At 40.3% G+C, this 27,570-nt stretch overlaps 1 protein-coding gene across 2 annotated transcripts in view; it reads right to left on the reverse strand.

Annotated features, from left to right (window-relative positions):
• Positions 1 to 27,570, reverse strand: part of LOC149245285 (G-protein coupled receptor) — a 278,843-nt gene that overhangs the window by 82,676 nt on the left and 168,597 nt on the right. For both annotated transcript variants that reach the window (XM_089457738.1, XM_089457737.1), the window contains one exon: positions 21,973 to 22,057. In XM_089457738.1, coding sequence (XP_089313864.1) covers positions 21,973 to 22,057 — 85 coding nt within the window. The remainder of the gene's footprint in view (positions 1 to 21,972; positions 22,058 to 27,570) is intronic.

Consider the following 27,570-nt stretch of genomic DNA (forward strand, 5'->3'; position numbering starts at 1 on the left):
TGGACTTGGATCTGCCTTTCCTTGATTTACTGCGATATCCTGAGCTCTTTCCTCTTTCCATTTTTCTTCCTCTAGACTCTGCACTCAAAGCATTTCCCGATGTCTCACCGGAGCTTTTCCGTCGCATTTCCTCGCTAAGGATAGCACCGACAACATCATCAAACTTTAAAGTACTAGATCCAGAAACGGAGTTACTAATGGCCATTACCAAACCATTCCAACTTTTTGGTAATGAGCACAAGAATAACAGAGCTTTAACTTCATCATCAAAGTTTACCCCTAAAGAACTTAACTGACTTGTAACTGTATTAAAATCACTTAAATGGTTTGCAACAGATCCACCTTCCGACATATTCATATTAAATAACCGTTTCATAAGAAATACCTTGTTTGAGGCCGAGGGTTTTTCATATAGTTTCGACAACGTCTGCATCAAACCCTCAGTCGTGGTTTCCTTCGAAATGTTGAAGGCGACTGACGCAGCAAGGCACAACCGTATTGTTCCGAGTGCCTTTCTATCGAGAAGGTTCCATTCTTCGTCTTTCATACCCGTCGGCATCTTTGTTTTTCCGCCCAATGGTAGGTATAGATCTTTCTGATACAGATAATCTTCCATCTGCATCTTCCACAGCGAGAAGTTTTGGCCGTTAAATTTCTCGACCCTAAACTTACCATCTTCCGCCATTGCTCCCACTCGAACCAGGAACCCTTCTTTCCTGCGAGTTTATCAGCCAAATAGACCTTCGGCTCTGATACCAGTTGTTAGAAAATTATATATTACGGAGCAATGGAACACATAAAATATTGCAGAAATATAAACACAGAAAACGCACAAAACAGGAGAGACACAGATATACGTGGTTCACCCAGTTTGGGCTACGTCCACCCCGAACAGCCAGTCCTTCCTTTCTATTATCCAGCAAAATGAAGAGACACAACCTACAGCAAATCCGCTGTAATATCCTCTGTTTTCTCTCACAGTCTCACCTCTCTGTTTCTCGCTCACAGAATACACATCTATATCTCAGCCTCAAATACAATGCCCTCATACAAAGAGAAGGGGTTGCCTTCTAGGGCAAAAAACCCTAAACTAAACATAAGTTCTACCGTCAGACCATCTGCCTAATGAACGGCCCAGATTGACTAGAAATTACTATACTTTTACAAGGCAACTTTACATTTGTTTTGAGCTTCCGGGGCGCTGCCCCCGAGCCCCCGCGTGGAGGGGTGTACAAACTTCCTGGGGTATACATCCGGCTGAAACAAAGACCTCTGAACAATCATGCTCCACACACAACAGGATTCACCTACATAGCCCAGACCTGATTTATCGAGGGGAGACCTTTGATGACTTAGGATGTCATCTAGGGTTTGAGAACTTTTCAAGTTCTTATTCAGCAAGTCAACTTCCTTTTTAAGAAAGACAATTTCTTCCTTCATTTTCTTGCATTCTTCATCCTTCTTTGATAGAATGATCTCCATTTCTTCCTTCATCTTGGTTACTTCACACGATTGGGCCTTAAGAGAAGTGATTTCTGATTTTAACTTGGTGATGTCATCATCCTTTTCTTCTAGTTGGCATATCATGGTGTTTCTCTCCTTTTCTGCTTCATCAAATTTTCCTTCTATGAATGTCAAAGCTTCCATCACCTTCTCAGCTCCTTGTGCTTGTTTCCTTGCTTCTTCTAGTTGAGATCTAAGGGAGGAGACCTCTTCCTTGTATTGACCAATCTCTGCTTCAAGTTTGTTCAAGCTCTTGTGCCTTTGTTCAAGGTGGCTTGACAAGGTATCTTCCCATTTCTTTGCCTTATCCAATTGATTTGTCATGGATATGACTTCTTCATGATGCTTTCTCTTGTTTTGATGAAATTCTTCCTTAATCTTGGCGAGCTCCTCATCTCTTTCTTGTACTTGAAGCTTGACAAGGTCAACTTCCTTCCTTGTCTTGTCTTGGTCACCAACTTGCGTTTTCTTCTTAAGTTCCTCATTTTCGTTTTTCAAATTATGAATCTCTTTTATGGCAGCTATAAGTTTAGTGAGGAGATCTTCTTCAAAATCTTCTTCATTCTCTTCATATTCTAGGTCTTCTTTAGCCTTGGTGTTATCACTCTTATCTTCAGCTTCCTTGATGGGCTCTGGATTTCCTTCTTGTTTTCCATCATTTTCTTGACTAGAGATCATTGTCAACGCTCGTTTTGAGTGAAGATCGTGAAGTTTATCCCATGTGCCTTTTGCTAACAAACCTTTTTCAAAATTGGCCTTCATAGAATCAAGTAGCCCATTCAAGATTACTTTCATTGCTCTTGTATTATGTTCCTTGGATTCTCCATCCATCATGCTATCAACAATCACCGATTTCCAGACTTCAATGCCTTGAGTCTTTAAGAAATTCCTCATTCTTGCCTCCCATATATCAAAGTTTCCATTGAACAATGGAGCCTTCACAAATTGATTGACTTCAATTTCAGTGGTTGAGGGAGACACATCTTTAGGAGGATTGGAGACTTTCTTCCTTGGCTTCGCCATTTGTGTTCTAATGATCAACCTTCAAGCTGTTAGGCTTTGAGTGAAGGTACTGGCTTTGATACCAATTGTTGGAAATACTGAGAGGGGGGGTGAATCAGTATTTCTTTTCAATTGTTATTTTTACCAGTTAGATCACTTATAATTAGAACACAAAATGAACAATAAAAATAAATACTTTTATTAATCTCAATAAATCAAGTACAATATTTGTGTAGGGCTCCAACCCTAGATGAAGACACCAATCTTCAATCTCCCAGGCTCCAACCTGTATTTTTCCAAGCACCGACTTGGACTTCCCAAGGCTCCAACCTTGTCACTTTGAGGCACCAACCTCTAGGGCTCCAACCCTATCTCTGGTATAGGCACCAACCTGGTCTCTTGAGGACTCCTATCCTCTAGGGCTCCAACCCTATCTTCCAAGGCACCAACCTTGTCTCTTTGAGGCTCCAACCTCTAGGGCTCCAACCCTATCTTCCAAGGCACCAACCTTGTCTCTTTGAGGCTCCAACCTCTTGGGCTCCAACCCTTAGCTTTACTTCATCAAGATATGTTTGGTTATACTTCGCGGCTCCCAATGTCTTCTTCAACAAGCCCTATCAATCTTCAGCTACGCCTTCACTTAGTCTCCACGTCACATCATCAATGACAACCTTGTTCTTCACATGAAGGTGTCACCACTGCTCTTCATGTTACCCAAACAAAACTTCTTCAAGGTCACCTCATGATGGCTTCAATGCATCATGGTATTCAATGATCTCCACAAATCTTCAATATGCTGCTTCACAAAGTTCTCCAACTCTGCCCTATTATGTTCTCAAGAGAAGACTTCAACAAGCTCTATTTGTCCAATCCCAATAAATCAACAGCTCAACCATGACAACTATGACAACTTCGACCACGACAGTTTCAACCACGACAACTATGGCAGCTTCGACCGCGGCAACTATGGCAATTTCGAACACGGTGACTATGACAACTACGGAAGCTTCAACCACAACAACTACGGCAACTTCGACCACGGCAGTTTCAACCACGACAACTACGGCAGTTTCAACAACAACAACTACAGCAACTATGGCAACTTCGACCACGACGACTACGACAACTACGGAAGCTTCAACCACGGCAACTACGGCAGCTTCGACCACAACAACTATGACAGCTTCGACTACGACAACTATGGAAGCTTCAACCATAGCAACTACGGTAGCTTCGACCACAGCAACTACGGCAACTTCGACCACCGCAACTACGACAACTTCGACCACAGCAACTACGGCAGCTTCGACCATGGCAACTACGGCAGCTTCGACTATGGCAACTACGGCAGCGTTCGACCATGGCAACTACGGCAACTTCAACCATAGAAACTACGGTAGCTTCAACCAAGTTTTTATGCCCAAACAGAATTATCCTTTTTTTCGTCCTAAACAATAGTCTCCTCGATCTCCTCAACCTTCTATCTTCTTCTATACTTCGTATCTTTGAATTCTTGCCTGAAAGGCTTATCAAAATGAACTGTTTAGACGTTTATTTATAGAGATTTCGTTTATAACTAAAGGAACACGTCTATTTGAAGTGAGGCCGACTTGTATGACTGAGTGTAAGTCGGCTCACTGCTAGGAATAATTTCCTTAACTTGAAAATTCAATATCTCACAAACTATTTGAAGTTTCGGGGCAAATAAAGGCTCGTTTTTAAGAGGGAAAAATCCTCTTTAAGATGGTCTAGGATCCATTTTGAAAGGATGCCTCCAAGGTGTCCAAAATAATTTTTCTTTGTGGCTGTCCTTAAATTTTATGCATAAAAAGTTTGGGACAACATGAGGAATGTTTGGGATAGCGTGGCTTCTTCATTCTTTGGCTTGTTCATTGTTATCAATGTCATCATAGGATCATAGAGTCATTATGTAGGAGTGCAACATCCATGTAGAATGATGCATGAACAATTTCATCACATACTAGTGCAGTCATAGTGCAAGAGCATTAGGAGAACTCCAAAATAATCTTCCAACCATCAAATGATCTCCAACCATGTTATCAAGACCTCATCAAGCCAATATATGATTAAGCCATCACATGCACACTGGATTGCTACAAAGCATGTCTTGAGATACCCGCATGGGACCATCAATCTTGAATTGAGATATATCGTTGGAGATGCAAGACTACATGGGTACTTGGATGTTGATTGGGTTGGTAATTCTACTAACAGAGAAAGGACATTTGGGTGTTGCTTCAGCTTAGGATTTGCCATGATATCTTGGATGAGAAGAAAGCAAAAGTCTGTAGCCCTTAGCACGGTTGAAGCCGAGTACATTGCTGCTAGCATGGCTAGTTGTGAGGCAGTATGGCTAAGGAAGCTCTTTGGAGAGTTGTTTGAGCATGTATTGGATATGACAGTAATTTACTATGACAATAAGAGTGGGATTCAACTTGCTGAAAATCCCTTGTTCCATGACAAGTCCAAGCACATTGAGATCAAGTATCACTATATCCGAGATATGGTGCAGAGAGGAGCAGTGAGACTCCATCATATTGTGATTGATGATCAAATAGTTGACATACTTACCAAGCCTTTGTCGAAAGGAAAGTTCTTGGTTTTCAGAGAGCAGCTTGGACTAACAGATGTGACCCTTCCTGAAGGGGGCGGTCATGGATGACAGAGATGAGACTTGGTTGTGTGTGATCCTTGTCAAGTGGTAATCCCCCCAAGCAGAGACTTGGTTGTGCATGATCCTTGACAAGTGGTAATCCCCCCAAGTAGAGATGAGACTTGGTTGTGTGTGATCCTTGTCAAGTGGTAATCCCCCCAAGCAGAGACTTGGTTGTGCGTGATCCTTGACAAGTGGTAATCCCCCCAAGCAAAGATGAGACTTGGTTGTGCATGATCCTTTTAAAATGGTAACCCTCCCCCCTCCCCCAAGAAGAGACTTGGTTGTGCGTGATCCTTGACAAGTGGTAATCCCCCCAAGCAAAGATCAGACTTGGTTGTGCGAGATCCTTGTCATGTGTTGGCAAGTGGTAATCCCCCCAAGTGAATATAGGGTGATGGATGAATCTCCCCTATGATGATTCTTCTTCATTAGATTGTAACATCATTGTTCCAAAGCAGAGATCCTTGTTTCAGAAAGAAATTCCTCCCTAGCTGAGAGGGAGTGTTGAAAATTGGCAGCTAAGGGATGAATTTCCTTGAATAAAATCTCATTTCTGACTATTCTAGAGTGACTTTCTAAAAATAGAAAGTCATGTCTATCATTTCAAGCATGACTTTCCAAAAATAGTAAATCACCTTGCTTCAATTGCTAATCAAGTATAGATGATGGAAAATCAATTATCCTTAGTTAATCTTAATTGCTCAATCTTTACTTAATCATCAATATTATCATTAATATTATTATTATTATCCTTATGATACTATAATAATATTATTAAAAAGGAAATTCATGTCATCTTTCCTACTTGGCAATCAATCATGCCACTTCGCATCTCTCTCTCTCCCCTTGATGGCACTCGTACCCCTCTCACTTAATGATGTGTTACCCTCTCTCTCTCTCTTAATGGATCTGTAATACTCCTCTTACACTGTCTTACGCACATTAAAGACTCGTCATAAAAGATTCCTCTTACGCACTCTTCAATGCATATGTTACACTCTCTCCTTCAATGCATGTGTATTCCTCTTTATGGCATGAGTTACAAAGGCAAGCATACCTCCTTAATGGCATTAGTTACAAAGGCATTTGTACCTCCCTGAATGGAATATGTAACCCTCATCATTGTCTCTCTCGGAACATACCCCACCCAAGTTCTTAGGGTATGTTCCACCAGGACTCTTCTTATCTTGGATTCCCAGTCTTCAAAGAATACCGGTCCTCTACGACTACTCTTATCTTGAATGCCCTAACACACCCTCAAAGTGCATCGAATGCCAGGCGTTTACCCAATCCTCCATTCTGTCTTCTGAAGTGAAGATAAGAATGATGTGTCCATCTCTCCCTCTTAAATAGGGAGGACATATCTATTCCAATAAAGGAATGTACCTAAGCTCCCTCTTGGCTTAGGAATTTTTGCTTCCAAGTTTCTTCCAAGTAAGAAAACTTGTTTCCAAGCTCCCTCTTAATTAGGGACCTAAAGCAGCTCCTCAGGTGGAGATGATGGGACAACCAGCTACTTGAAGAACCCCTCCTTGCAATGTCATGAATTTCTTTCCGTTATCTAGCGGTCTTCATGTTTGGGACTTATTCATAGGGCACTGACCATCCATCACTTTCATCCATGAGTCAGCCATGTCATCATCGGGAAGTTATCCATTAGTCCATATCTGGCCTTCCTTCATGCCATGTTTCCTTAAGGATCTTTTATCCTACTACATGTGCATCGGTGGTGGAAGACATCCATAGATCTTCCCTCGGAAACCCTACATAAACCCATCCAAATATGTGTTCAAAAATAAAGGAATGAGCTTTCAAATCAGCATTACCTTTGTGATGGTCTTTCATCATGACATCTTCTAGTTTGCATTAGCATCCTGCATATATATCGACACATCTACCAAAGATATATAATGTCAAGTGTCTCTTTCTTTTTCAGACTCCATCAAAGTCTTCATATCTTCCATGGAGATATCCTAGTCAAATCTTCTTAGTATTTCAGATGTTGATTGCCTTTACCATGGTTGCGTATTCCATGATCTCTTCCTTTATTCACACATTTCATTCCCAGGAATTTCCAATCAGAATTCCTCAATTATAGTCAACCACCTCATATTACATATGAGGACATATTATGTTGATTTTAATGAATGTGTGACCCATGCATTTCTGCATTCCTTTGAAGGAGGAGATCCTTCCCTTGATTACGCTCTCAGGATAGAGCATTGATCGATGTTACCTACAACCATATGACAAGACTCTTCAATATAGACTGTAAGCATACATAACCCATTTTCCTTTGGGTCATCCAGACTTCCTGCAACAGTTTCCTTGATTGAAAGAGCTTCAATCCCTTGATCTTCTTTTCCTTTTATGTCATCATACCATCATCCATGAATTCCACAAGTTTGGAATTCTTGATGAAACACTTGCTTCCCCTCATGATCGGTGAACCTTTCAATGAAGATTCCACTAGAGAATCTTGAGGATCTAAAGTATCCCCTTCAGTAGATGTTTCCTTTTCAGATGTATGATGAACCTTGAACTAGATGACCTTCTTCTTTTCCACAAGTGCGACTTATGTTTCCAAATCGTTGACTTCCATAGATACTAACCATCTTTCATGCTTCTTTATGATGTCCCAATCTCTTGCTTTCAATGCTTCCATGATGCCTTGATGCATCCCATTATTTTACTTAGTGAATCATGATAGCCATATCTTACAATAGAAGACTTAGGAACTTGAAAAGAACTGATGTGAGGAAGACTATCTCAATAATGGAGATCTATTACTTCCGCCTTTTTGGACATCTTCCTTTCAACTTCCTCCACTTCCTTGGTGATGTGGGCTTCCTCTCTTCCTCTTCTGTTATTGTCCTTCTTGAGCTTAGGACAATCTCTTCTATAGTGCCCATATTCTTGACACCCATAGCACTATATTTTAGCCATGTTCTTCTTCCTTTTCTGAGGACCAAACTTTCAAAATTTTCACTTTCTTTTTGTCATAACAGCATATGCTTGATTTTGCTCACTTGCTCCCACATCAGATTTGGCCTTTAAGTTTAGTCTAGATTCTCCAATTTTGCATAGTGATCATAGATCTTGGAATGGAGTAACTTCTTCCTTCCCATAAATACTTGAATTAAAGTTACCCCACTATTCCAGTAGTGCATTTAATACAACTTTAGTCATTTCTCTATCAGACATGACTTCTCCCAAATCTTGTAGTTGATCCCGGATTTCCGATATCCTCATAAAGTATGAGGCTATTCCATCTTCCTTTGACATCTTCAACTTGTAGTGTCCTTTCCTTAATGAGATGACTTCTCCAACAGTGCTTATGGAATACAACTCTACTCGTTTGTCATAGATTTCCTTTGAAGTTTCAAGTTTAGATACATATGGGATGAGGGGATTCTTGATGGATTCTATAAGAATCCTTGAGCCCTAACTTCCCCTTTCATATACTTTGCAAGAGCTTGAGCATATTCCTTTCTTGGTTTAGTGATTGATCCTTTGACACGTTCCATAAGCTCATTTTCAATGACATTCATGTGAAAAATCGATTACCCGATTCCTACTGTAGGAAACTAATAATATTTCACCTACTTGTTAAATTACTTGAACAAGTTACTTGCAGTTTTCTACAGCAAATATTGAAATACATACATTGTAGCCTACACAAAGTAAAATACTGCAAAAACTAAATACTGCACTAGAGAGAAATAAACACACACATCAACATAGTTGTTTTGGACAAATGTCCCCGGAAAAACCCAATGTGGGAAAATCGGTGCAACAGCTGAGGGTTTTAATTATTATGCAGTAGCAAATCTCGTTGGATGCCCAAACTGGCTATCTGATACAGTGAAATTCTAGCAAAGAGTTAGTGAGAAAAATCTCACACTGATTCGGGAGATCCGACACTGATCATGGGCTGGCTAGCTAGTCCCACGTTGCCTTAGCGCAACTTCTGTGTCAATCCTACGCAGATATGCGTCACACTGGCTGGGCTCTACGTCACTTCCTCTGTTGATCTCCTATTGTCTGGAAATTCGACCTTCTAGCCCTTCGGTCTCACACCCTGACTTCTAGCACTGGATCTCGACTCTCCTAGTTGGATTTCGAACTCCCTATGAAGCTCTGCGCTACCTCACTGAACTGCTCTATGCCCTTTCTGCTTTGCACTCTCTGAATCTAGAAAAACTCTCCTTCGGACTACTATCCCTGCCCCTCACTACAAAAACATCACTTGATCTCACTCTGGCAACTCAACATTGCTACTCTTGAGAAATTCGATCTTCTGATTTCTCATTCGATGTGTTCTCCAAATGCCCATCAAACTCCTTCTTATAATCTCTCATTGGAGCTCCAACGGCCAAAATTAAAACATAATCAAGGGCTAAGATTAACTGGGAGTTGATCCTCGTCTTCTTCTAGAAGATTCACACCTGATTTAATTAATACCCTTTAATTAACCAGATTTCCTAAGTTTAGACTTAGGGAACCATTCAAAAAAGTTAATTATTTCAATTAAATCATCTTGGGGTGGAATTTTCCCAAACGATTTATGGGTATTGAAGAATGCATGTGTCTTAGCCTCTCTGCAAAATCTCGAGGCAAGAGCACATCCGATGCTACAGAAATCAACACTCCCTCTTAGCGAGGAATGTGCTCTAGTGCTGCAACCCACTGAAACATCAATCTGTCTCTGCACCATCTACTGTTGCGTTGCTGATGTCTGGCTCTATTGCCTACCAACTACAGCACAACTCTGATATGAGTTGCATCTGTGTTGCTGTTGAACTGCTGTCAACTACTGCATCTGCACTGCAACCCTCTCTCCATCTGTTGTTGCTGCAACTGCAACATCTGCAACAGAAAACATCCAAAATACTCAACTAATTGTGTTCATTATGATGCATTTGTCATTCGAGTTCTAACTGCTGCTAGCCTTTGCGTTGCTGCTGACTCTTCTCTGTGCCAACTGCACTGCTGCCAACTCTGCTCTGCTCTGCATTGCTCAGTATCTGACTGCTACTAGCCACTGCACTTATCACTTTGGCACCTCACTACACCAACTGACACTGGTCCATCCTGTTAGTGCTAACTATGGGCTCCCGTAGTAAGGTCCTGATCTAAGAGGTGGACTCCTCAAGGATCCTACCCATCTTGTAGCTCTCTGAGGCTACAACTCCATATCAACCCACCTCACCCCTGGAGGCATCTCGGCAATCATGGCAAACTCTTCCTCCAGTCTGGAGGACCGCCTGTCGATCTCTGCAGATGCGGCTTGTATATCCTGCTTCTATTCTTTGTCCTTCTTCTTGAGAGGACACTGAGTTTTGTAGTGGCCCAACGTGCCACACCTAAAGCACTTGATCTTCGAAATATCCTTCTTTCCTTTGTGCTTCTCCTGTTGCCCATTTGATGCAAGGGCCATGTCCTCCTCTTCCTTCATTACTTTTGCCCCACTGTTGCCACTGCCACTTCCACTGATGGTGGCCTTTACCAGATCACGCCTCATCTCCTCCTGCTATGGATCAGCCCATACAGGTTCCCAATCTTGTAGTTTTTCTCTGCCCAGGATGCTCTGGACGAAAACTTGCTAATCTTCTGAAATGTTATTCAGCGCTAATCGTACAAACTTTGAGGGTTGGGGTGTTGATACTACAGAAGCCAGCTGGTCCCGGTCATCTTGAAGCCTCGTAAGGAAGGGGTCTATTGGCTCCCTTTCTGCATCCTCGTGCATCTAAACTTCTCCTCCAAGCACATCTTTTGCTGCTCGGAAGATCCTTCGTACAACGTAGCTAAGGCTTCCCACATCTGTCAGGCAGTATCCTTGCCGGCTATATGGTATACTACATGATCTCAAACCCCTTTGAGAATGATCCTCTTAGTCTTCGTCATCTCATCCAAAAAATTTCGAACTGCTCCCTCTCCTTCTCTACGCAACTGCTGCCCAACTATTCTAACTCCCTTCTGGATTGAGAATACTGTTGCTCTGCTAGAAAAATTCGAACTTCTTGGTTGGAAATCCTTTGAACAAGAAATTCCCTCAGTATGTGTTATTCTCTCCCTTTGACTCTATTTTGCCACCAATTGTTGCAAAATATCTGCGTCCCAACTGAAGATCTGCTCTGCAAGGAAAATATATTTGCTCCCTTCTGCCTCTGGAAGGATCCGATCTGGAAATAAAATTTCTCTGTCGACTCACTCAGAGAAATCGATCTTCCCTCAAAACTTCGACCTCCTTGGCCCAACGACTACGCTGCCTTTGGGGTTTCAAATTGCTACAAAGGCAATAATTTCGAACTCCCTCTTCCTTTCTTCAACTGAGCTCTTCTGCTCACGATCTGTCCTTTGATACCATGTGAAAAATAGGTTACCTGATTCCTACTACAGCAAACTAATAATATTTCACCTACTTGTTAAATTACCTGAACAAGTTACTTGCAGTTTTCTACGGCAAATACTGAAATACATACACTGCAACCTACACAAAATAAAATACTGCGGAAACTAAATATTGCACTGGAGAGAAATAAACACACACATCAACACAGTTGTTTTTGGACAAATGTCCCTGGAAAAAAACAATGTGGGAAAATTGGTGCAATAGCAGAGGGTTTTAATAATCATGCAGTAGTAAATCTGAGTACAAATCGTTGGATGCCCAAACTGGCTATCCGATACAGAGAAATGTTGGCAAAGAGTTAGATTGAAAAATCTCACACTGATTCAGGAGATCTGACACTGATCAAGGATTGGCTAGTTGGCCCCACACTGCCTCTACACAACTTTTGTGTCAATCTTACACAAATTTGTGTCACACTGGCTAGGCTTTGCGTCACCTCCTCTATGGATCTTCTACTATCTGGAAATTTGAACTTCTAGCCCTCTGATCTCACACCTCGGCTTCTGGCGCTAGATCTCGACTCTCCCACCTAGATTTCAAACTCCCTCTGAAGCTCTATGTTGCCTCACTGAACTGCTCTATGCCCTCTCTGTGTTGCACTCTCTGGATCTGGAAAAACTCTCCTTCAGACTACTATCCCTGCCCCTAACTGCAAAAAGATCTATTGATTTCACTCCAGCAACTCAACGTAGCTACTCTTGAGAAATTCGCTCTTCTGATCTCTCATTGGATGTGTTCTCCAAGTGCCCATTGAACTCCTTATAATCTCGCATTGGAGGTCCAACGGCCAAGACTAAAACATAATCAAGGGCTAACATTAACTGGGAGTTGATCCTCGTCTTCTTCTAGAAGATTCACACCAGATTTAATTAATACCCTTTAATTAACCAAATTTCTTAAGTTTAGACTTAGGGAACCATTTGAAAAAGTTAATTATTTTAATTAAATCATCTCTAGGTGGAATTTTCCCAAATGATTTATGGGTATTGGAGAATGCATGTGTCTTAGCCTCTCTGCAAAATCTCAAGGCAAGAGCACATCCGATGTTACAGAAATCAACAATTCAGATTTGTCCTTTTCTTCCATGCAAGATAGTTTGAAACCCCAACCAATTTGTTGCTCTCCTTGCACAAAAACATTTTGACAGATTCAGGTGTGAACATAAATATACTTACTTGATAGGATGCTCCTTCTCCTTGATGCTTCCTTGATGTTGATGATGATATAAAGAATAGAAAACTTCTCCTTGATGAAGGTAGTTTTCTTCAAGAATGATCCTTCATCCCACATAGAGTGAGATGACATTGCCTTTTGATCTAGTTTTCTTTGGATGAATAGTCTTCAAAACACTTTAACTTGAGTAGATGTAGGGTTTTGGTCTTCTTTTCTTGATGATGATCCCAATACTTCTTTGTAGACTTCTTTGATCTAGGGTTATGTTGCTTCCTTTTACTTCAAGATGATCTTCGCTTTGATGCCTTCCCTGAGATTTGATCGTTGAGTGTCCCTTGATAAGATGTCCTTCCTTGACTTAGTCACCTTACCTCTTATACCATGTTGAGAAATCTAGGGCATAAAGATTAAGTGATTTCTCTTTTATTAGTAATTGCTTGTGAGTGCTTTTTATTGCTTTAGATTAGGATCTTCTTTTACTTAGGTTATTAGTGTTCTTCTTCATCAAACAACTACCAATGCATAAACCATAAAGAGACAAGAGACACAAAATATAAGCTATCAGCCAAAGCCAAAACCTCTCACTCTTTGAGAGGAAAACCCGAACAAATTCTTCTCCTTATAGATATTCCAATTGACAAATACCAAGACCAAGCCCCTTGACCTATTTGCCTCTCCAAGACCAAGACACAAGTTCCCTTGATGATAGTCAACCTTCTGCTCCTTCCTTTGTCTTGCCTCTTTCACTTCGACCTCCTTCTGCTTCAACTTTTAGCCTCCTTGAATTAGGTCTGCAATCCTAATTCTAACTTGTACATAAGACCTTTTTCTTATGCCTTTCCTTTGCTTGGGATGGAGTCTCCTACTAGCTTGACTTGGCCTTCCCTTATGACTTGAACTTCTTTCAACTCCAACCTTCTGCTCCTTCCTAAGGACTGTTGTTCTTCTCGGCTCCTGCTGTTGCAACAGATCCTTTGCTACCTCATACATGTAGAGGATATAAACCCAAAAACATACCAGAATAGAACTCGGATTATACTCTTTCTCCTTTGCTTGATAATAAGCCTTCCTCATTGTACTTTGCACCTTTTACTTCAGACTGTATGATCACTGAAATATGCTCTGAAATTTTGTGCCTAAATGAAATCTGCACTGCCCTATTTATAGTTGTTGGAGCCTGTAATAAGCCGACATGACTTGGAGATGAGCCGATGTGTCTTATGGAGAGATATTATTATTTCTTTTGCAACCGACTTGAAGGAGGTGACTTTGTCTTGGTCTTGGAGGGATTTCTAACTTATTTAAGGACTTATATAAACATATAACATGCCCAAGAAGGGTCCTTCATATATGACATTGACTCAATTTGACTTTTATGACTAGATGACAAATCCTAGAGGCTCACAATGGGAGCCATAACTAAAAATAAAATTCCTTGCTCATGAAACCCATGAGACAAGCATTACAATAATGACTTTATTTTTCTTCTTTTCATCAATTACATAAAATCACAATTACACATGTCATTATGAAGACCGAACCTAGTTACACTTTTCAACATAGAGAAGGATTGAGAGAGTGAGAGAGACACTTGGAGAGTAAGAACAAAACTTGGTGAGCCAAAGTGATTCAGTGTTTGCATCACTTGTTGCTATCAAAGATATTCTTGCTATGACTAGTTCATATTTGGGTGAACATTTCCATTCTCTTGATATCTCATTGTATCTTGTGTCTTTGTTGAACAATTGATTTCTAATAGGTGAAGAAGCTAGTTGGGTTTTCCCCTTATGGGTTTTTCCCTGGTCATTGGACCTCAATTTGAGGTCTCATTGTGTTCTTGGTTGTCTTCTATTTTGCATATGGTCTATATGGTGTATACAATTGCCTAACGGATATTGCAGCTGGAAGAAGTTTCATTTTAAGTAATTGTTTTAGCATAGAACATCAATTTTCAACATTAAAATGACAGAAGACCCCAAATGAAGGCTTCCCTCTTATATTTATGCTTGTTGCCTCTCTCTCTCTCTCCTTGTGGACCCCTTTTTTCACTATTAATCCTCCACTCTTCTCTCTCTCCTTTCCCAAGTGCGTATTTCCCCTTAGGGCGGTGCGAATTCCCTTTTTGTGGCCCCGACAACCCACCAAAAAATCGATTTCTCCTTTCTCCTAAGTCAAAAAGCCAAAATTGCAAAAATCTGGGACTCACTTAGAAAAATTAATTAGGAGGAACATTACAACTTCCTTGCATGTAAAAAAATATAAACAAAAGAAATGAGATGGTCTTTGATGGACTCGAAGAGGATTATTTGAGCACTAATATCTCCTTTATTGTATTTGGCCGCTTCTTGAGCATTGTTCTTGTCTGGTACTGGAACATTGCCTTCTACGAATTGCATGACTTCATTTTCTTTAAGGACTAAATTGATCCTCTTTTTTAAGCCTTGAAATTTGATGCTCCATCAAGCTTAATTCCTTCCTTGCAAATAGATGCCATTTTATTGGGAGAATTGCACATGGAGAATAGAAGAGTACTTACTTGAGAGACAGAGAAAGTCGCTACAAGAATATCTTCAAGGATGAATGAATGTTGCTAATGGTGTATAGAAGAGGTCTTCAAGAGAGTGGTCTTCAAGCTTCCTTCCTTAGCTTTGAGAGATGTTTTCAAATATAGTGATCTTCCTTCCTTCACCTTAGATCTGATTCCATGTTGAGAAACCAAGTGTAGTAGAGATTAACACCTAATTTCTCTTCTTGATAATTACTTGTGAATGTTAGTTGACTTCTTATTGATTATGACTTCTCCATCAAGCAATTATACAGACGTTCAATCTTTCAGAAAACTATAAAGATCACAAGAAACAAGAGACACCAATATTAGGCTACAAGCCAGGGAAAAACCCCACAAGGGGGAAAAACTAACAATCCTCTTATAGAATCAGATCAAAATGAGATATCCAAGACCAAGACCAAATCTACCACGAAGAGACCAAGTCCAAATCCCTTCTCCAAGTCACCTCCAAAGTCAAAGTCAACGTTGGTCAAACTTGTCCCAAACTAGTCAAATCTCAGAAATTTTGGACCTGCAACTAGGGCCGAAATTCAGCCTGCAACTATCTCAGAAAAACTAGGCCTCTTCCACAAAAATTACAGTCCATGCATTCCAGTTGTTACCAGGTCAAAGTTCGGTCAACTTAGAATATTCTTCTTGTATTTTGCCTTCATCTTCTTTGTCTCCTTTGATTTGGATTTCTCCTCTTTCTTGCTAGGTTAAGATCTATTCTTGTTGTGTGCTTGAATGATCTCCCAAGTAGGTCAAATTGCCCTCTTATATATAATTGTCCAAAAGGTCAAATAGGTGTCTCTTGGAGGCCCAGGGTGACTTGCCCAAGGACAGCCTACTTGGTCAACTTGTGGACTTACGAATTAACATAAATTCAAATTTCATTTCCTTAAAAATGTCCAAATGGGACATGACTCAAATACATTTTCCTTTGCCTCAAAATAAATTATTTTTCTCTTTTTGACTCTATAAGCATGAAGAACATGCTTTGACAAAAATATGATAAATATGAATATAAATATAATAAATATATCAATGATAAATTTACACTATGAAGGTTGACTCTAGTTACAACTTCAAAAACTCCATATGTTAAGTCCATTCCAGAGGGATTGGAGATGGAATAGTAGGAAACCCTTTTTCTTCTATGTAACAAAGGCATAGTTGCAGGAAACGCCCCCTCCAAGGATCCAAATCGGGAACTGCGTCACGTATGGATCCATGGGGGATCCGCCATCAGATCAGGCTAGCAAAGACAGTTCCTGAAATTCGGAACTGTGCCAGCCCAATCCGCAGTTTTGGATTTTCTAACTGCGGATCCGACGGCGGATCCATGGCAGATCGGGCACAAATCCGTACGGATCCTGAGCGGATCCGAAGAGAGACAGGCGGTTCCACAGGGTTCTAAAAAAATATTAAATTTTTTCTTTGACTTAATTTGGGTTGGGGCTTCTCAGACACTTCCAAGATGCTCCCTTGATGCTCCTTAGATGCTTCCTAGATGCTCCCTCATGCTAATGTTAAATTCTTAAAGTACTTGAACGTTTAACATTACCATGAAATGACTCAAGATGTTTGAGAGTGGTTCCAACCTCATCAGACTTCATATGGAGAAAATAGAATTTCATATCCTATTCAAAATTCAACAGACTTAACAGTTTTCAGGGATTCAGGATCAATGGGATTTTGGCATTTCATTAGATTATATCATATATTAGGGTATGTGATTGGCATTTAATCAAGAGCACCAAGCCCTATATGTACCCTCGTCTTGGTGGTGTTAATTGTTGAACCCCTTTGTCATGCCCTTAGCAAAAAAATACTTTTCAATTAAGTTAAAATCATCAATCAAACATGTTAAGCTTTTTCTACCATATTTTAAGGCTTGGATTAGGTAGTTTGATCAAAAGTGGGCAATGTTGACTAATATCCCTAGACAATCGAGGTAGAGGCAAAGGCTTGAAAAGAGGAGAAGAATCTAGATTCTAGATGGTTGATGCTCGAATAATTAATCAATAATGTACAATGGATGCCATATCTATCTTGATTTATGTACAAAGATGCATGTTTCCATATCTTCTACAACTAATTTGGTATTTTGGATTTTTTTTAATATAAATGTAAAAAATATAAAATATATATAATAGTAGACGCTTCGCTTCCTAGATTTTTGGGAAATGATGCTTCCACGGATCCGCTTCCAAAAAATGTCCCCGCTTCGTGCAACATTGGACAAAGGACCTTTACAACTATGTCTGACACACCTCCAATATCACACTTGAATGAAGGCTGTGGGTGCAGGATCCTCAAGCTCATTGGTTAAGGAGGTGCTGCCGCACTTGGAAGGCTCAATCTTCCTTTAAGCACAATGTCTAGGGTTGGCTTATGTTTTATGAAAGGTTGGATGTCAAGACCAAGCTTCGTAAAATTGGTGTTACAAACATTTCACGCCAATTTTTTTAAAACCGGAACCGGTGACCGGACCGGTCCACCTAATGAACCGGTTTACCGACCGGAACCGGTCTAACCAAGACTGGTTTGGTCTAAACGAACCGGTTTTAAAAAAATACATTAAATAATTAATTTTTAATGAAACAAAACTATTTTTAAGATGTAAAACCATGATTCCAAGCCAATAGAGACAAAATATGCAAAGTTTGCTCATTTATATACCATGTAAAGGTGAATATATCAAAATGGCACCGAGTACAATACATATCATCGACAAAATAGCAAAATACATAAGAAATGAGGCTCTAAATGGCCTATAAAGTCCAAAAACAATGCTGCAAGCTATGATGCCATTGGCCTACTACAAGTCTACAGTGTACACATGATCAATCATCAAGTCCATCACCACTACTAGACACAGGATCATCATCAGGAGCTACATAGACATCATCTGGTTCAGAGTCTGAGGATGCCTCAGCCTGATCTGCAACCTCAGTATCAATGCCACCAATGACAATAGAAGTGGACCTAATGGAAGCACGAGTTTGTCGACCTGCACGACTAGTGCCTTCCATTGGTTCCTTGCCTTTCCTTGATGCTACTACTGATCCTGGTTCTGATGCCGCCACATCATCTGCCTCATCCCCCACTAAAGCCATGTCGATATCAAAATCAGCCTCAAACACAGGATCTTCAGTCTCCTCCACCCATTCTGATGTTGGATCAATATCGTCCAACACAATGGGATCTAGATCAGGTGATTTGCTCATCATTTGGTTCCTCCTCAGTCGAAGGTTGTATTGCACAAAAACAAGATCATTTAACCGTTTTTGTTCCAAACGGTTTCTCTTCTTCGTGTGTATGCGCTCAAAAACAGACCAATTGCACTCACAACCTGAAGCACTGCAAGTTTGACTGAGGACTCTAATTGCAAACCTTTGCAATTGAGGACACTGGCCACCAGATGACTCCCACCAATGTGTTGCAAAGAAAAAGACATTAATTAGTAACTTAGTTTATAATTTGAATTGTAAAGATTCAAGAACCTAAACAATTTTAACTTGAAATGAAAAACAAAATGGAAATTGGAATTGCTTACCTGGTTGGTCCACAACTCTTGCCATCTTTGCCAAGTTTTTGCCAAAAGTACCACTTGCCATATTGAAAATAGTAAGCTGTCTATGTATTTCCAACTGGTCTACATGGCTAGGGACCATGCGCTCCAAGCAATCAATCAATCCAGCTCTGACCTCCCCATCATGCTGATCTCCTAGCTGATTTTTATAGTAATACCTTGGGTTCAAAAAATACCCGGCTGCATGTATAGGACGATGGAGTTGATTGTTCCATCTGTTATCAATGATCTCCCATATACGGCCATATTTAGCTAACCTGTCCTTGTAAGCTGCCCGTATCTGCTCCTTTGCCTGATCCATAGCTTCATAAATGTAGCCCATGGCCAATCTTTCCCCATCCACCAACCTTAGCACCTTAACAAGGGGCTCGGTAATTTTCACAAGCTCTACAGACCTTTTCCAAAAATAAGTGTCTAACACTTTCTTTTTGGTGTCTTTTCCATCTGGTCTACGAGCCCACCGAGATTCAGACCATTCATCAGAGGAAAACATTTTCTGCAAGTTTTTATGTTGACCATTGAGACATTGCAACGTGAGGAAGTGAGTTGCAAATCTCGTAATTGCAGGCCTAACAAGCTCTTTGCCTCCAGTGTGTTTCCTCATTCGGTTCAATACCCATGAGTGGTTGTAAATGTATTTTGTAATGCACTTGGCATGCTCTACAGTGTTTTTTACCCACTACACTTTGCCTATATCCTCAAGCATGAGGTCTATGCAATGTGCAGCACATGGAGTCCAAAATATGGTCTTATATTTGGCCTCAACCATCTTTCCAGCAAGAACATAGTTTGAGGCATTATCAGTGATGACCTGCACAACATGCTGCTCCCCAACTTCCTGAATAACATTATCCAAAAGCTCAAATAGAGGGATTGCATCCTTTACCTTATCAGATGCATCAACTGATTTCAAAAACATGGTTCCTTGAGGGCAAGAAACAAGGAAATTAATAATAGTGTGGTTCTTTCCATCGAACCATCCATCTGACATAATGGAACAACCTGTTTTGAGCCATGAATCTTTAAAATCAACCAAATACTCATCAATGGAAGATATCTCTTTTTGCAAAAGAGCTCCCCTCAAGTCATGCATACTAGGGCCTTTGAAGCCCTTTCCTGCAGCTATAACAGAGTCCCACATAGCTTGGTAATAAGGTGAGCGAGCAGCATTAAATGGGATATCTGAATCATACCACCATCTAGCAATGTATTGGTGAGAAGTTTCTTTGCATTATCTTTTCCAATGTTGATCCAAAGTGGGTTGAGAACTTGGCTGGGAGGAAGTGGGATTAGAAGAGGCAATGTTGGCAGAAGATGAGAAATAACTTTGGATGTTTGTTCTCTTTGTTCCTTTTGATGGTTGGCCAATAGAAGGATGAACATAGTGAAAGGGGTCATTGGTGGAAGGGATAGAAGTGGAGTCTTGAATCTCATAATCATCATACCCACTCTCTTTCATGGCTTCAACTAATTCCCTCTTCCTTGCAATGTCATCTTGGATGGCCTTCTCCCTAGCCTTATCCTCATAAAATTTTTCAAGCTTGGAAATGTATTCTGCCCTAATAGGACCTAACAGTGCATTTGGTGCATCACATGGCTTTACTTGGCCTCTTATCCCAGCCAAGTGTTGTTTCAACCTAAGAATACCCCCACCTCCAATAGATTTATGGCATAATTTGCATATCATTTTTCCATCAATTACATCACAATGAGTCCATGCACTGTCCTTTCCTTTTGGAGCCATGTTTGCTTGAAATAATAACAATTTGCAAAGAAATTTGCCATTAAAAAAAAATTGCAGCTAAGCAAAATGGAAAACCAAAGATAAATGTAGGAAAACAAATGCACATGCAAGGCTCAAGCTACAAAATTTGATAGCATAGAGCTAGAGAGTTTATAGCATACATGATAGATCATAGAAGTGAGAAGTTTATAACACACAAAAAAAAAAAATTCATGGACAACAGACTCAAATGAGGAATTATCAAGTGCAAATCCTTACCTGGAAATGCAAACTAGCTCCCTTAGCCTCCTCTTGAAGATGGCAACTCCACTGACAGCTACACACTATCTCCAAAATAGCTCCAACTCCAACTCCAAGATGACTACTTCAGCAAAAACTCCACACTCTCCAAGCTCACAAACACTCCAAATCAGTTGTGTGAGACAAATGAGAGTGAGAGGGGTCTCTTATAGCTTGGAGAGGGTGTTTTTGAAGGGAAAATACCTTTACCTCCCCCCCAAAACCCCTAAACCACAAACCACCAACGCTTTTTTTCATGAATCGGTGGGCATGCCATAAACCGGACGGTTTAGGACGGAACCGGCCGGTTTTCACCGGTTAGGACCTCAAATATGGCGAAATGCAAGGTTGGACAGGGTTTTTTGGCCGGTTCGGACCGGCTAGCTATCTAACCGGCCGGTTTGACCGGTTACCGGTTTTTCAAAACGGTTTTAAAAGCATTGTTTCACGCATGATTTTTGGTAGGTATAACATGGTTGAGCACGTCTCTTGGAGATGTAATCTTCCAAGACCATTTCAGCATAGTTTAAGGCTGACTTTAACATTTTTCTTACTGTCCCTCTCTTGGAAGGGTCCTCTGCTTGTCGACACTTGGATAATTATTAACTGCAAATCTTCGTGGCACACACTTCAGCTGTGTACAATTGGCTTTCAATGGAAAATCCAATGTAAAGCTAATTTTCATGCAGAACCATCCCTCGTGAGCCAAAGGAAGCTAAGGCTCTTTAAGCATGAATTGGCTTTTATTGTGGAATTAAACTACTTCTCAAAATCAAATTCAGTTTTTCTGCAATGCTCATTTTTTTTCTTGTGTGTTTCTAGGATGGGAATTTCCTTGTCGTCATGTTGTCAGATTGGTGTGACTCTCTTTGCTCCAGATTATTGTAACTCCCTTTGTTCCATGATATAACTATCTGTTCCATGAAGTAATATATGTTGCATTTCTCAAAAAATCTTGGAAACGAGTTTTAGGATTGATTCACAATTAAATGCATAAAAATTAGAAACTTTATTTAGATAGCCGGAAAACTACCGTGTAAGATGGCTTGCCCACATATTTGGAAACAGCAGCAACCGCAGTGAAATAAAGGGAAACTTTTGTTTCCTTTGTTCCAAAGCTGCACAAAAAGTAATGTCCTGTGAGCCAAGCAAGTACTCCCATTCTAAAATACCACCAAGCCTATTACTTATTCAAAATCAAAATGCTTGAATACTGACTACACTCTTATCATGCTTAATGATAACAATGTTTTAAGTTGAATATCAGATATGGAGGATATAACAAGAATAATACTGCACACATAAAGCACATAATATATAAAGAACTTATTTGAAACAACTAACATACCCACAAAATCGATCAAAATTAACTGATTTCTCATGGTTAAAACATAACTTATTTTCAATTCGCTCTGTGGGCATCGTACTTGCAATACCTCATAAACCTCTTATGAGTATATTGTGTTACATAATGTTATATTAAAAAATAATAAAAATACTACAGTAAAAAAATTAAAAAATACAAGTTAGCATTATAATAAAAAAATGCAAATGGGCGTTATACTAAAAAAATACAAGTTCATATAAGCTACTCGGGAAAACTAATGGGAATTATACCCTTCAATTCACTCTCTCATGACTGAACCAAAGGGTTGATGATCAATTTGCACTACGCCGTAGTTTTCATTGCCATGCCAATATGAAAAAACCATAGCTATGTGTAAGGGTAACAGCTACAGCTGAGATTCCCTAGTTCCCAGCATTAGAGATATCCTGGCCAACCTGCGTGAGAACACTAGAGGGAAGCAACATAGAACGAGGGACTCAGCAGCAGTGAAGGGGATCCAATCCCTTGTGTTGGTCAAGGCTAAGGGGGAAAGAGAGGCTCGAGAGTAGGACTATTGTAAAAATAATGGGGTAAGAGGTAATTCTAGGGCAATAATAGTTAGTTGTTGGGTCTGTTAACAACAAATTTGTTGGGTAACCATGAAAGGGGTCAACCATTAGAGGACATGATAATGATGCTGATAGTTTTTGTAATGCATTATAATTTTTTTTAGTAACCGTGGAGTGGGTATTGCAACTCATTTTCAAGCTAAATTTTCAAATGTCAGAAGTTGTTGATCTGTGAATAAGCCCTATTGATTCTCATATTGATTCCTGCTATTACGTGTCCTGGAAATCCAAGTTGAAGTGTGAGACAAAAAGAGGAGCAAGACCTTCTACAAGGTCCCCTGGTTTGAGAGGATGGTGCAATCTTTTGTTTCTTTTGTAACTCCTGGTTCATCAAAAATTTTAAGAGTCGCTTATAGGCAACATCAGCATTGGCTGTACTATTAACAGGGGAGTATTATGCTGATATCACGCAAGCTCTTGCTTTTGCATGCATTTACTTGGTCCTATTACCCCTTCTAGCAGGGATGCCTATAGCAAATCTTTTCACATGCATTTGGTGAACAAGGCTGAATATGAACAGCTCATAAATCTGTCAAGTATAGCTGCTGTGACTGAATCTTTGGGCAAAATATCTCATTGGCAGAACAGAGACAATTATTTCCAGTGTTCCACCAAGTTTATGGGGCGGGGGGATGCGGAAATGGGGAGACACACAGAGGGGATAGTAAATTGAAATTACTCAAACTCAAAAATAGTAAAAAGTGACAGAGTCAAAGACTTGGTCTAAGGTCATCAACATCTAGAATCAAGACTTCAAAGTTAAAACTGAAAATGAACAATGGACAATGAACCAATGTTATTATAACCAGACCGATGATCAAACCAGTCAACCCCAAAATGGGAATTGGAAAAAAAACGGACTAAAAAACCGATTGACCAAAATAACATAAATATTCAATTTTTGAAAGAAATACGTAAATATTCATGTGCATTCATATGAATCCAAACCATTATGCACAAATATGCAAAGTTTTTCATATGTATATAGCAAGGGTGCATATAAACAAGATAAAGTTGAGAGCAATCCATATTTTAACCAAAAATACATCAACAAAGAGGCTCTAGATGACCTCTATCGTCCAAAAAAAATTCATGGTACAACAAATACCTACATATCATCAACATCATTGCATATATCAGGATCCTAATCATCAATATCACTCTCTAAGCATTAAAATAAGATAGAAAAAGTTTAACATGTCAAGTCGGAATTTTGTTTGAATGATAGGCACAATTTTACTAGGGTCATGATAGAGGAGTTCAACAATCAATGCCACCAACATTGACGTACATAGAAAACTTGGTGCTCTTGATTAAATGCTAGTCCCAAACCCTCATACATGATAGAATCCAATGGAAACATTGCAATCCCCCAAATCTTGAAATCTTGAAAACTATTACATCTACTAGATTTTGAATGGGATTTGTTGCCACACAATCTAGCAGGGCCCTAGGAGGGGAACCTATGGGACAACTACCAAACCAAATGACAACAATGGGACAAAGACCCACTATCACCTCAGCCAATGCTCCCTGCTCTTTACGGATTTTCACCGATGGGAGGACTCCCACAAGGAGGAAATCACTTGAAATGGATAAGCCATTGACTAAGTGTGTAGTGATTTCACAAGGCCCATTCACGGAGAAACTCAATCAAGGCTCAATGCTTCAAAGAAGCTAAAGGTTCTCCAAGAAAGACCTAGGATGAAGATCAGACCTAGGGTTAAAGATTTGCAATGATGAGGAAATACCTAAGGTTAGGACTTCCAAGGTGAGATAGAACCTCAAAGGAAGCTCTATAAGATCCTTGGCTACTTCAAATAGGCTTTTTGCTTCTCTTGAGAGACCTAGAAAGAGCTAAGGCTAGACCTAGGGTTTTAGAGACAATCATGGGAGGAGTTCCTCCAAGGTATTCACTAGATCAAGGTAAGAAGGGAGAAAGGGTCTCTTGTGATTTATTCTATCGAATACAAGGCTCATATGACCCTCAAGAAGGCCACCTTATCCAAGGAAAACAAGCTAGGTTTCCCTTCTAGGGCACACCTAGGGCACTCAAATTTATGGAGAAATAACTGTGGAAATTCCACCAAAATTTGAGATCCTATGGACGAGACACAAAGGAAGAGTTCTATCAAAACGAAATTCAAAAACTCCTCCTCTAAAAATTTCGTTAGATGCCTTATATAAACGTCCAAGGAAGAGGGGCTAAAATTTTGGAGACAAAAGCATGAGAAAAGGAGGGATGATCACCAAACTTCTAAGATCAGTGCCTTGCTCCTTGGGCTATGGAGTCTAAGATGATTCAAGATTTGTCAAAACCGTCTCTAAGGAGGCTAAATAATGATGCCTTAGCAGCCACTCTTTAACATTTAACGACTCAAGATCTATGGATTTTCATGGAAGGAAAACAAAATTCTATCCACTAGGAACATTCATCTATTGTTGTACAATGAGTAACATATGCAATTGTCAACAAAATAGCCTTTTCCAATGATGTTCAACAAATTAGGGCAATAGCATTTACTTGTTGCAACAATTCCATATATTAGACATTATTCAAGAGAAAAACCTTCAACAAAGTGTACTTACAACATGACAATAAGATATATCCAACCATAAACCAAGATGTAGCTCCAAAGAAAATAAAATTCTAGCTTCCAAAGATATTGAAATGCATCAAAGAAACTCCACTAGCATTCAAGAAAAAGTACAGTCGTTTTACAACAGAGAGATCAAAGTGATGATGATGCTCTCTCACAATGAGAGCAAGTTCTATTTATATGAGACCTTTCGAGGTCAAATTCTTATTCTAAAGCCCCTATCATTATTTTAATGTGCAAAAATTAGGCCTTGGTGACAATCCCACCAAGTAGCTCCAAAAATTATGAATAAACCCATCCAATAGTAGGACGAAATAATGGCATCATGAGAAATGACATCGTTGGAAGGCCACGTTGAGTCCTCAAAGTGCCAAAATGAGAGAGAGGGCTCCATAAATGCTGCACAAGGGGATGACCGCTTGATGTCTATGTAAGTCATCATGTGGTGCTCCAAAGTGGCTCTGAGGAACAAACACTGCCCTCATGGGTCTCCTGGTGAAAGCTAAGCTTGTACACTGCTTCAAATTAGGGCACTGAAGATGGTGCTTGCCCTCCCATGTCTCAAGGGTGAGACAAACCTCCTCTGGCCATTGGATCAGCTGCCAAACCATGTGTACACTACTAAGTCAGTTGGGGGGCAATATTGGTTCAAGTGCATCATCTCACGAATAATGTGGGGCAATGAACAAGGTGTTGAGGTTTCCCATGAGATGAAATAATGCTCCATCATATGACGGAGTCCCATGGCTCTCAACGCATCCCCTACAAGTGTCAATATGATCCTATGGTGGGCTTGGGCCCCAGTTAAGTTGCCCAACCCATGATGAAACTACTTGCCAATTACGTATAAGATCCAATGTGTCTCCTCACCATCAGGTACAATAATTCATTAGTGCATCTAAGTGAACCAAGCTTGTTAATCCAAGGCACAAATGAGACTTCATCATGGGTTTCCCTTCCAAATTTGGGGCATAGAGCATTTATTAGTGTTACCTCCCTAGTTAGGAGTGGCTAATAAACAACCCTATTAGGTGTTCCCAAACCCTAAAGGGAAATACATGTCCAAGGTACATCCCTCAAGTGGTAGGGGTCATGTGGATGATGATGAGGTGGATTGGGACACAGAGGTCTCAAGGACAAATGCCCCTAGGGTTCAAGGGTAGTAATGATGAGGGATGCCCACACATTTGGGTGTATAGATGTAGGAGGCAGCAATCGTGGTACATGATTTACCTTGCCCTTTGTTTTTCCACCCTTCTTCATTCTCCTTTTGCCTTTTCTTGATTTTTCTTTATTATACTACTCAGGGATCCAAGAGATGAGGGCATGTTGTGTGTGATATAGGTAGTGATTACCCCCTTAAGGTGGGGCAGTTCAATACCCACCAAGGGTTGGGACATGCATGGATTCCTTAATGATGTGAGGGGCACTCAAGGGGGGCCTAGGAACCAAGGTGATGGCCATAATGAAGGGGTGGAGCTCATGTTTGGCTTTTGCCCACATGCTAATATAATGGCTGCCAGCCATCTTTTGCGTTTTGTGATATTATTTTCTTTTGTATGTGGCCATGATATGCTTTTAGCTGCATCAACCTCTGGGGCAATGTTCCAGGCTCGACCCAGACATGTGGACAAGGGGAGGGGGAGTACCAAAGCCTTGTGGACCCAATGGTCATGTGGACCCAAAGAGGGAAGATCATGAAAAATTGAAATACGACATATAATGTGAGGAGGAGAGTGAAAAATGTGAAATGAGAAAACGGGAATGCGCTACCAAAATCAGAGTTTCCTAAGTAGTGCCTGGTACCCACCACCTGCGGGTAGTGTCTATGGGAGAAAAAAAATCTCCTAGATGGTCCTCAGTCAATAACCAGAAACCTCTTGTAGCCCTCAGATAGCTCGATGTGCCATTTTCTCCACCACCTGAGCCAGCCATGTGGTCCCTCGCCCATTTGTTATGAATGTATGTTTGAAGGTAGGCCTCCCAACCCCAAAGGTATGACTTTTCATTGCTTAGTTGAGTAGTTTTCCTTACTTGTCATGGACACTTTTGGGCATCAATTGGTGGGGGGATTT

Source organism: Pinus tabuliformis, chromosome 7 (genome assembly GCF_031772625.1).
Source record: "Pinus tabuliformis cultivar Carrire ecotype Pingquan chromosome 7, CPIR1, whole genome shotgun sequence".
Lineage (NCBI taxonomy): Eukaryota > Viridiplantae > Streptophyta > Pinopsida > Pinales > Pinaceae > Pinus > Pinus tabuliformis.